General features: G+C 46.3%; 1 protein-coding gene across 8 annotated transcripts in view; it reads right to left on the bottom strand.

Annotated features, from left to right (window-relative positions):
• Positions 1 to 10,704, bottom strand: part of IKZF2 (IKAROS family zinc finger 2) — a 112,056-nt gene extending 101,352 nt beyond the window's left edge. For 2 of the 8 annotated variants that reach the window (XM_052792738.1, XM_052792744.1), the window contains exons 1-3: positions 10,327 to 10,704; positions 7,589 to 7,637; positions 6,766 to 6,873 (exon numbers count right to left, since the gene is read on the bottom strand). In XM_052792738.1, the coding sequence (XP_052648698.1) occupies positions 6,766 to 6,873; positions 7,589 to 7,622 (142 nt within the window). In that variant the 5' untranslated portion in view covers positions 7,623 to 7,637; positions 10,327 to 10,704. Of the gene's footprint in view, positions 1 to 6,765; positions 6,874 to 7,588; positions 7,638 to 8,910; positions 8,947 to 9,361; positions 9,593 to 10,326 lie in introns of those variants that run through there. The other 6 variants (XM_052792741.1, XM_052792745.1, XM_052792739.1 and 3 more) reach the window with 5 other exon arrangements.
• Positions 10,705 to 12,133: the final 1,429 nt, after the last annotated feature.

Here is a 12,133-nt window from a genome sequence, read left to right as displayed (position 1 = left end):
AATTAAATGTAAAACCACCCCTAAGCAAAGTAGATATTGTAATAAAATTCCCACTTTTGACAAGGCCTGACATGTACCATTCAAACCTCCATCCTAAGTGATCTACAGCCTCTGTGATTCAGAAAAAAAAGGCACAAGGGGAAAAAATGCGGCACAGAAACATGAAGACACTCCCCTGCAATGACAAGAGTCAGAAGAAAAACTGGGCCTCTGGTCACCTAGCCCAGAGCCATACCTGTCAAGCCTCATTGCTTCTTGGTGATAATTGCAGCTCTGCTTCCTTCCATTGGGATGCAGCAGTCAGCCGCCTGGACTCCAAACAAGCGTTCATCGCTCTAGGCAAGGGACAACATGCCGTGGCACAGGCTCCACACCCCGGCTGGCAACAGGTCTTGTTACTACAAAGAGCAGTGGCACAGCCTTCTCTTTCTAAATTATCTCTCTCTAAATTATCTCAGAGCTGCTTCAAGGTGGATCCCCCAAGGAGTTTCCTACACTAGGATTACTGAGGAAAAAGCAGAAGAGGACTATGCCTTTTTCCTCCCAGCTAGAATAGCATCACTCCCTCAAGGTGCCCTCTTGGCACTGCGAGGAGGATGAGCACAGGTCACCCTCAATAATGCACAAAGATGACACAGGTAGCTGCATTTCCACCTGTAAAAGCTAGTTCTGCAAACTCTTACTTGGCTGGAGGACTAGACAGAGCCTGTGGCCCACAGGAACAGGAAACAAGCCCTTGATCCAATTTCCCAGTAGAAAATACCCATCCATTTCAACAGGAGTGGCACCTTCCCCGAGGTTCAGAGATGGGAAAGACAGAGCGTTCTCTAATGGGTATCTCGGCATCCAGCTGCTATCAAAGTGATGCATTTCAAGGAAGATGAGGATTGCTCTTTTCGTTGGCATGTCTGAAAAGGAACTGAAATTCCTGAAGCAAACACCGAAAACTTGCTGACTACCAAGCTAGCAAGAGCACCGAGTGTTGTAACAGGGTGTGTACCAAGGAAAGTTAACAGAACCTGACAGTCCAAGAGAATAACAGAAGCTCCCTAAGAAAGGTGTGTGCTGCAACAAAGCCCGGGCAGATGACCTCTCAAGAGACTTCCATCAGAATGAATAAAAACCTATTTAATGAGATTAACTGATCATTTCGCTCCACCCTCTTTATAACACTCACCGCCAGAGAGAAATGTTTTTGCAGCCGAGTATCTGACTCCACAGAGAATGCCAGAGAGACTGTGACAGAAGATATGGAAAATATATAGGGGAACCCTCCGCCATTGGAGTGTGAGCTACAGATAGTAGTTACTTAAACACCTACTAGTTTCAGTGGCTACTTGGTGTTCATTTACACACAGAGTTTGTATCAGAGGAACTATTTCATTATTTTAACCATACCAGTGTGAAAAATCTAAGCTGATGTGGATGAAGCTACAACAATCCAAGGTGCATCCCAGCAAGTTTTGCATTTCCAGGTAACCCTTTTTTTTTTTTTTTTTTTTTTTTCCTTAAGAAAGAAACAAACAGTGTAACACTACTCTACAGAGCTTCAGTTTCTTAGGTGCGGACAAAACCCTAGATTTCTGTTGAAAGCCTGATTGTCACCTTTTTATTTATTTTTTTTTCCTCCTTAAACTTCAAGAAAGCTAAACCCATTGGCTAAAACTTTGATGAGTATTATTCCCCCGACAATTCTTAGGGAGTTTAAGGTTAAAAGACTTAAGCAAAGTCAGTACTCCTGTAAGTGTCAAAGGAGCTCACTTCCTCCAGTTCCTTGCCACACTTCATTGAGCTCATCCCTTATGTCTAAGCTCATCTTGGCATAGTGCATCTTCACTGTCCTTCAACCTGTATAACCACAGGTATGTCTGTATTGGGCATCATCATGAAATTCCACAGCCGAGTTCTCTAAACATCAAACTGTCAAGGTTGGAAAGTCATACACAAAGGACTGGAGGACATCTCAAGTGACTGCCAAAAGTCCACCTCTGCACTGAGGCAGGATCAAAGATACCCAGACCAATAGATGTTGCCTAACCTACTCCTTAAAGGCCGCTGAGGAAAAAGATACCTCAGCATCTTGAGGCTATCCAGTCCAAGTTTTTAGCACCATATGCAGTGTTTCACACTTTCCAAGATATTTGGAAGAACTGGAGACCTGAATCCCCACTTCGGAGCACAGCAGTTTGGCTGCCAGAATTCTTCATGGCCCAGTGCACGTCAGGGGAGTGACTGCCTCAAAGAACTAATTTGGCGCCCCCCCATCCCCCCCACCCAGTCCAGCCCAGCCAGCTTCAACCACCCTACCTAAAGAAAAGCCTTCTGCCGAGGTTCAGCCTCTGTCACCTCATTCTACTGAAAAAACACTGAGCCAAAAGGAATCCCAGTGCAAGGTCCGGCCTCATGTGCCTGGGCAGTAGGCTCTGGGGATGGCAAGGCTTGTTTGCTGCGTAGCTGAGGCATGAAGCAACCTCTAATTTTACAGTTTCATTCCAAAAGGCAGGCTCCATAGTTACATTTCTCCATCCATATCCATACAGATGTGGTGCTGATACAGCTGTGGTACATGAAACTTTCTGCTCAGGGCGACACAACTGTGACAAAACAGGGCTTGTATGACAATTTAGAGTTGAAAAGCGAAAGTAATCAAGAAAGATTTAGGGCTTTGAAGTTACAAAAAGAATGCAACTGATAGTCCACTCCACTCTACCTGGATCAGTGGGAATACAGTATTGGCTGCATTATAGTAAGACCTTGCCCAAATTCTCTTTAAATACTGCCTCTGAAATCACTCACACTTAATACTGTTGTCCCAATAGCTATCTTGTCAGACAGCGTGATCATTCCCCACCACGGAGAACATGTGATCGCCTTATTATTTTCAGCAACAGTCAGCTGACAATGCTTATTTTCTTAATAAATTATTTCTCATAACTTAGTAATACTTTAAGCTACTATAAACACATCTTGAAAGCGTACCACAATTTTAATCAGTTTCAAACATCAGATGTTGGGTTTGATACTTATGATTGTTCTGACTCTGTTTCTTTTAAGGGCTCCTTTTGTCTATGAAAGCAGAGATAAAGTTATCTGGGACACCCACTGTAAAGTCTCTAATTTAAGAAGTAATTTCCTCTGTCATTGACTGTAAGATGCTAATAGCTGCTGTTATTATTTTCCTCATGATACCAGGCAAGTGGTCTTAGAGAAGTATCCTTTGACCTATACAAAGCAGTCATGGAGTCAACTAATTGAACAACTGTGCCCCTGAAGTTTCTAAGGGGGACATTCTTCTAAGTCCATTTTGACCTACAGGAAAAAAAAACCACATCTCTCTCTCTCTAATAACTATAGCAAGAACTCAGTGTGGTATTATGAGGAGGTGACTGGGAATTATTTCTTTTTAAAGCCTCTTTTATAAGGATTCCCCATCAGCCTTTAATTAGCATGCTAGTTCCTATTCAGATGTTCCTGATCACTTACAGCTCAACATTCACTGAAGGCAACAAGTCAGACTCCCTTGAACTCTGTGGGGTCTACAGGAGGGCTTAGGGCCATGCAGGGAACTCTCTAGTATCAACATGAAGTTAATTGAGCAGGCCTTTGACGCCCAACTCTGGGCATCAGCCTTTGGAAGAGTTTTGCTATGGAAGATCAAAAGAAAATCTGGACTTCCAGATTTGGGGCTATGTAAATGTATCATCTGTACTCAGCAGGTATAGCACTAATTTGTCTTTTGCTGCAGAGACAAGTGAGATGATCTGTCAACCTATTCAGTTTGACTATTTACACGTATTTTAAATCTTTGCTTACATAAAACTACAATAACGTATTTCAGAACGGAGCATCTGCCAACATACATACAGTATTCTGCTAAAGGCAGATACATACCGTACGATATATATAAGATCATTAGTTAGCTATGACAGGCGATTTACTGTGATTTATCTTTCAGGATCATCTCATTCACAAGGAAAATTGAGTGTCAGTCCCATCCATAACCTATACATACCGTCTAGATACTTGAAAATGATAATAGGTTAAAGGATGCAGCAGACAGCTCTCCAAGACAAGCCAAAATATTTAACCCGAAACCTTTTGGAATAGAACCTGAAAACATCAGTAGCCCAGCCAGAACTCCTGCTAACACAGATTGCCAGGGGCTAATGAACATAGAAAACTCTTTACCTAGCACATAATTTTACTGTTGGTGGGAGAGCACTGTTCAGTTGCTTCGGTACAGATCCAAGAAATTTGCTTCTTATGGTTTTGTCTCTGTTTGAGCCAGACACAAATTAAGGCTAAATTAAGAGCTGTGGTTCAAAACGATTCGATGGAACGCAAGAACAAAGGTCAAAACTTAGATCTCTGCCCTGCAGGTGCACATCCTCAGCGCACAGCTAAATAGAGCCATCCACCTTCTGGGGATGACTGGCAACAAAACCAGGAGTGAAATATTTGGGGTCTGATCCACGTACCACCTCCCCCATTAGCAAACCCTACCCAGCCAGAATGACATGCCCCGGGCTTCACTGTAAGGACAGGCCAACAGTAGATCAGTCTCCAGTGACTCCACTAGAAATTAAACCATACTGAAATACAATGCGGCCTCTTCCTCCACTCACAACAAAGGATGATGGATCGATCCAATGGGAGCTACCAAATTCATACAAAATATTTCAAACAGCCATTCCTCCTTACTCTCCCACCTCCACCTCCCCTAAAAGAAAAAAAAAAATATTACAAAAAAAAAAAGAAAAAGAAAGAGGTCGCAGCCCCCTGGGTTACTGAACCTTTAAAAGGATTTCCTCTGCCCTGCAAAACAGGTGGAAAGCTCTAAAGCACAGCCTGGCAATTTAGTCTACACATACCAGATTCAAGATTTGGCCAAAAACCTTAAATGAACCAACATAACAGCTGCCACAAAAGCCGACAACCTCTAATCAATACCTTCCACGTGTAAGACAGAACAAACCACCTCTCTGCAAAACATTCTTATGCCTGCAAAGAGTAAATAAATTACAACAAATTTAAGAAGCTCGAGTTTTGCTTGCCTTAAGAACCCCATGCAGAACCCCTAATTTTCCAACAGCAGCACATGCTTAATTCAGAGCTGCAGTGATGAAAGCAGTTGAGACACCTGTGAGATACCACAAAACACATTTTAAAAAAATAAGATATTCACCAAGACTGCAGATATACGTGTGTTGCAAGAACTAATGAAGCTTAAAAACCATTGAAAATGTTAACACAATGAACAGGAAAATATTGAATGTGTTAAAGTATTTTTGCATGACTTCATCCTAGATCTTTTCATTCTCTAATTTTACTCCGGTTTTTAGTCTAGGTTATAAAGAAGATTTAAAACAGGGAGCTTTTTTTCCCCTTCCAATGAAGGCTTCCCATTAATAAAAAGGAAACAAAGAAAATGAAGAAAGTGAGTAGTAAAACTTTTACAACATAATAAAATATATCAGAATCCCAGTGCAGCAGGATTGGAATTGTCTAAAGATGCTGAATTATGATCGGTTGTCATATAAAGTTCAGTCCAGAGTATTAGCAATCATATTCTCTAGCAACATGTATATAATTGGGAGATCTTCATAATAACCCTTAGTTTTAAAGGCTCATAAAAACTGCATTTTACTCGTAATTTGTAGGAGGAAAGAAGAATTCTTAAAGGAAAGTAACATCTTTCTCTCAGTAAGAAAGACTCTGAAGGCAAATACACTGTGTATTTTAAAGCAAGCAACCCTAAAAGCTCTCTTTTCCTTTCACAGTTTTCAGTGGGTTATTATACAAACACTCAGTTTAAAAAGGTAAATACATATCTGTAGTACGCACACTAGAAAGAAAATCAGTATTACATAGTGAGGAACCCTGCGAAAGTATATTGGAAGCAAAGCCTGTTACATGTTTTTGAGTACAAGTAGAGAGTTACTTTAAGGTAAATATCTTGATGTAACATTGTAACCAACAGTAAAACAAGCTATGGCACTCGCACAGACAAGAAAGGATGTTGGGTTTATTAAATGCATGTAAACTACATTTATCCACCTCCAAAATACAGCATGAAAATAATTATAAAAATATTATGAGCACTTGACACTCTGGGTAGACTCCCAAATGTCTCTACATTTTCTCAATTTCTCCCTTGACATTCTAAAACAAAATCCTTTCAGTTTGTTAGAGAGTCAACTACCGAGTACCATAAACTTCCAACTATCCCAGCCACTTTTGGACTTGCCAAGGCAAAGGTAATGAATAGGATGCTAAAGTTTCTATATGGAATAGTAAAATACAACCTGCCACCAAACCCAGATATTTTAACTTTATACTTTTGCCAGAGTAAAGCTTTTTTGTAAATAAAATGTGTTTGTTTTCAAATAAAGCTCCTTCAAGCTGTTTTGGGAAGCACAGTAGCTAATAACAACAACAACAACAATTTCCATTTGGATTTCAAAACCTGATGAAACAAAACCACCACATGTCAAGCCTAGTGTTTTCCTACCTGGAACAGGTAAGGACCAGCTCTCAAATGCCACCTTGGGATAGTTCAGACTAGTAATCCCCTTCATGTTTAGATGAGACACCAGCATGAACAAGTAAGAAAGAAGGAAAGAAAAAAAAAATCTACCCTGTCCTCTTCTTTTATTAGCAACGCCTACAGCAGTGGTTAAGACCCGGTAAGCAAGCTGAGGAGCCAGAGGACCAGACTAACCCAAACCCACTGCTAGAGAGAAACAGGTTTAAGAAGAGACTTACTGCTTGCCATGTGACTTGGGGAGGTATGCTGCCCATTGGGTGTGCTGGAGGTGAGGTCAATGGCCATGCCGGAGTGCTCCCTTTCGGGCGAAAGCTCATTGTCACCTGCTTTCATAAAACAAGTCCCCCGTAAGTTTCCATCCCCTTCTTCAGCAGAGCAACACAACGATTAAAAAGCATGACTTGCTTGCTCCCTTCACCCTTCCCTCCCTTACCCGCAGGGTCTTCCACAGCCTGTAAAAACTGAACTCGCAGTGGCCACAAGTTTGACCGACTCATTTTAAAAGCCCCCCCGAGCCCATTGTCACCAGTCTTCTACGCACAGAGCTGTGACAAACCTTGCCCCAGCTGCTCTGTCTCAAGAAGTTAGGATTACTTTTCCATTTGTGGACACCAAAAATCCAGGCTGAGCAGGAGAAGACTGAAACAGTACTTCACTGTACAGACCTTCCCCCCAAAGGTCTGGGTTAACTGACAGTTAAACAACTTACACAAACCCTGACACAGAAAACAGGAGAAATTCATAGTGAAAGGCATAAAAAGTCTTTGGCTGCAATTTGAATTTCTGAAGATGAAGTCTCTCTCATTTGCAAAGTTCATTCATCCTCAGCAAATATTTAAAGCTAGAGGTACTCACCCATGTACCCATCCCCATACACGTTTCAGTCATACACAAAGTTTATGTTTAAATGCTGTTAATTCAGTGTCAATCTCAATGCAAACCCCATACACAAGGAAGCTAAAGTTTCAGGTGTCTGCATTATAGAAAAGATAGCGGGAAAAGAAAAGTAATTCAGAATAATCAAATCAAATGACTACTTACATGTTATATATCCATCAGCAGCCTCTGCTTCCATAGTCAAAGTGCAGTGCTGCAAGGCAGAAAAGTACACCCTCAAAGACGCCTGTCAGTATCAACCATTAAATGATTAAACTTACTTAAAGCCCTAAGTAGTTGCCCATTTTACTGCTGTTGCAACCATTGCCTACAGAAACACACAAGTGTACTGCATGTGCTCGTTTGCAAATCACTGAACTCTTCCTGCAAATTATGTGAGTAGAGAAATTCAGCTACCTCCTGGGCAGGTGGCACCGGGATCGTCTTGGTCTGACTGTACCCCTCTCTGTCCCCACTCACATTTTTACCTGATCTGAGAGTTTTTTCTCCCTGACTTTCCACTTTTGCTCAAGACAGGATGGTAATGATTTATCAATTATCAGCTCTCGCAGCCAAAACAGACTTTGAGGAGATGGATACTATTAACAATTGCTCTTTTCACACGCACTCCAAGAGAGTCCATCCTGATCTAAACAAAATAAAGCCCTCCTGTGTACATTCCCCTTCGAGACAGTCATTACAACTCTTTGTCTCACACCACCGTATGCGCTCACACACCTGTACACACACCTGTTCACTCTAACCCTATTTATTTGCCACAGCATGGGGCCGAACATCACACTTAATACTCCCAGATCATACATTTTGTGGTGTGAAGCAATCTTAAAAGTTTCTGGAAGCACTTTGCTGACAGAGAACAAGCTATTACTTTCCAGAAACCCAAGTAACTGTATAGAATGACACCCCCTAGCTATCATTTGATATATATTGGAGGGGGGGGGGGGGAAGAGAGATCAATAATCATAACTATGTTCTTTTAAGTGGAAAAGTTAAGAATATGACATGACCAGAGGACAATTTTATTTCCTCTCTCCCTCCACGGCCTCTTTTTTGCCTTTAGTTTCAAAACTCTCACTGCACCAGGCAGCTAAATTATTCACAATGAGCCATTTCTGTATTGATCGCCAAGTATATTTAGCCCTGGCTCCTGGAATTTCTCCATTACTTACTGGAAAACAGGCAGCTTCACTTCTTGTCTCCAAAACCACTTCCCTCCCCCTCCCTTAACCCGCTTTCCTCTCCCCCCCCCCTTCCCCCAATAAATAAATACTTTTCTCTGTGCTCTTCTTTGGTATAAAGCAGATCAAATTCCCAAGGCATTCAGCACATAACACTTAAATTTCAACCTGCCCAGCTGCTACTAAACTCTCTTCAATTACTGATTTTCACATGACTCTTAAAAAGAAATCTCAAAAAAAAAAGTTTTCAAAACAGGTAAGCCGCTTCCTCAAGCCCTTCAAAATTACCTTATCTTCCCCCTAGTCCAGGTAGGCAGGCACACACTGAGAAAAAGAAAGAAACATCAGAAGCAACAGGGAAAGATCATCCCAGCCAATGAAGTGGAAGGAAAGAAAGGGGAGGAAGGGAGGAGGAAGAGAAAGGAAGACAAAAAGAAAAACAGAAACATCCATAACCGAAATTAAAACACGGTTTGATTTTAATTTTTTATTTCTTCAAGGGGGGGAGGAGGAGGAAGAGGAGGGGGAAAAGAAAAAGTTTGGTCACCATTTTTAGGCTGGTGATGGCAAATCCCAGCTGCTAAACCTCCCTCTCCACAACGAATGGCGAGAGAGAGTTTTGCTCAGGCTGGAGACAGAACAAGATGGGGAAAGTTTAAAAAATATTTTTTAAGAAGAGAGGGAGACAGAAGAGTGGGGGGAGAGGGAGAGGGGAAAGAAACCCGCCCCCGACACTTACAGGTGGGGCATGCGGAGCCGGGGAGCCGGGCAGCCCCGGGGATGAGCCGGCGGGGAAACTCGCTCAGGAATGGCACATACTTTGAAGGAAGATGAAGAACAAAAAAAAAAAAAAAAAAAAAAAAGAGAGGGGGAGGGAGGGAGGTCAGCCGGTGCTACAGCAATGCGATTAACCAGCGGGGAGAGAGAGAGAAAAACTTGATCCACCGGTTCCTTACGAATCGGCACGAAAACGGGGGGAGAGGAGGGGATGTGGGGAGGGATGGAGTGAGGGGATGTGGGGAGGGATGGGATGGCGGGGTGGGGGGGGCCCGGCAGATGCACTCACACCCCGCGCAGGAAACCTAGGCCAACTTCCCCGGAGTGCTGCTCCGGCCCTGAGCGACACCGGGCTCCGCGCCTCATCCCTGCCTCTCCCCGCCCATACCACAACCTGTCAAAGTCATGCAAGTCCTGCCTCGTTTTTCATTTTATTTTATTTTCTCCCTTTCTCTTCCACACCGCCACCTCCGCCCCCCCACCCCCACCCCCCACCGCCGCGTCAGGCCGCAGCCCCCCGGGGGCCCGCAGGTGGCGGCGGGCGCTGAGGGAAATGGCAGTTGGGGCCGGCGCTGACTAACGGACCGGGCGAGCCCCGCCGCCCCCCCGGCACACCCGCCCCCGCCGCCCGCTTGGGATGGATTGGGGGGGGGCCTTTTTGGGGGTGGGGGGGGGCTAACAGCAACAAGTCATCGGAGCCCACCGGAGATGCAGCACAGCCGCACTTTACTCGGGGACCCCTCCACACAGACACACACACACACGGCCACACACAGACAGAGAGCCCCGCCGTCCCCGCAGCCGCCTCGCACACCGGACGGAGCTGTCCTCCCCACCAGGGAAAGAAAGACCGGGGGGGGGGGGGGGAAGAGAGGGAAGAAAAAAAAAAAAGAAAAAGAAATAAAAAGAAGCCAGGCGCAGATTTACCTCAGCCGCGCAGGCAGTGAATCACTTCCATCACCCTTTTGTTTGTGTTTTTATTAGTGTCGGCTCTCTCTGCCTAGTGGAGGTGTGTTTGTGCACGGCAGTTGGCTATGGAAACTAAGGCAGTGGAGCTGTAGCTAAGGGTAATCCTGTTTTTACTTCCTCCATCTTCAGAGAGCAGGGTTAGCCTGGGACAGCTGGTCAAACCCCGAGAAACCGATCCGGCGGCGGCGGCAGCCGCACGCCCGCACTCACTCACACACACGCACGCACTCGCACACACACGGACACGCACACACACACACACACACAGAGTCGCGCACAGACGGACACGCTCACACAGACACGCGCGGCCGCCGGCGCCCCCACACGCGGGCGGGCGCGCGCAGCCCCGCGGGCGCGCGCCCGCCCGCCCCAGCCGCCCCGCGGCGCCTCACCCTAAGGCGCGCGGCTGGAGGTGGCGGGGAGGGGGGGCGGGTGGTGGGTGTGAGGAGGGGGGGGGGCGCGGGGGGCGGGTGCCCGCGCGGGCAGGGCCGCTCAGCACGCTCGGCAATCGATTAGAGGACAAGTGCCGCCGCCGCCGTGTGCGCTCCGCGCCTCACGCGGACGGACACGCGCGCGCGCCGCCCCCCCCCTCCGGGCACCGCCGCGTCCCTGTCACCCCCCTCCGGGCACCGGGCTACCCCGTCGTCCCGCGTCCCCCCCCCGCCTCCGCTCCCCGCGCCTCCCCCCCCCCCCGGGAGCGGCAGCCGCTGGGCCGCCGCCGGGCGGGTGAAGTTGCCGGCGGAGTCATGATTCAGCACTTCTATTTTTAACCGCCGGGCGGCCGCGGGTGCGCAGCGCCCGCCGCCCCTCGTCCCGCCGCTCTCCCGCCCGTATCGGCTTCACACAAATTAACCGCCGCGGTGGGAGCCCGGGGGCAGCCGGAGGGGAAGGGTTCAGAGTTGCCGCGCGTGGTATCTAGTTGAACATTCAAAGTAAACATGAGGTAATTTCTTTTCCTTTTTGTAAGAGTTGGGCTCAGAGAGAAAGCCCGGCTAAAATAAAAGCCTTTCCACGCTGTGTTTCCCCTCTCCTGCGGGGCCGGCGCGGAGAGGGGAAGAAACAGCATCGTTCTCCCGAGGAAAACCCTCGCTCTGCCTCGCAGCCGAGGCTGAAGAAACGCCTCCCAGTGCCACAGTCCCACCTCGGGGGCCTGACCCAAACCCACCGCAGACGGCAAGGCAGCGCCCCGTGTCTTCGGTGCCAACCGCGAACGTGCGACACGCTCTCTGGCGGGAGCTTCCCCTTGCCTTCGACAGGTCTTGGCTCAGGTGCAATAGCATCGTCCTTTTTTTCTTCCAGCACCTCTGCATCGAAGCTGAACTGCTGGGTGCTGGTGGCTGTGGAAATGCCGTTATTAGGCACCAGAGTTAACGGTCCGCTAAGAAGCTCTGGTTGTGTATGTCGTGCATTGTATACACAGCTGTTATTAAATTTAAATTTCCAAAGTTAAGCAGACAAACACTAGGAAGCATTGGAATTCAAGCTGCCCGTACACCCTTGAGCCTTTTCACCCAACAGGAATAACAGGGAGTTATGCTTTATTTTCACTGGCACCGAAGGGGAATAACACATGCATTTTGCCAGTGAGGTTCAGACATGCACTGACAACAGTACCTCCATCACTACATACCCACATTCTTTGTGTGTCAAGAGCCCGCAAAGGCTCTAGGTACCTGTAAGTTTTGCTTTCAGGCAAAATCTTAACTGCAGCCTTAACTCTTGCTCTAGCTACATGTGAGCACAATACTGTTGCTAGAGGCAGTAA

The sequence above is a fragment of the Harpia harpyja genome, chromosome 7 (assembly GCF_026419915.1).
Source record: "Harpia harpyja isolate bHarHar1 chromosome 7, bHarHar1 primary haplotype, whole genome shotgun sequence".
NCBI lineage: Eukaryota > Metazoa > Chordata > Aves > Accipitriformes > Accipitridae > Harpia > Harpia harpyja.
Note: the sequence above shows the minus strand (reverse complement) of the source record. Positions and strands in the feature narration are given on the sequence as shown.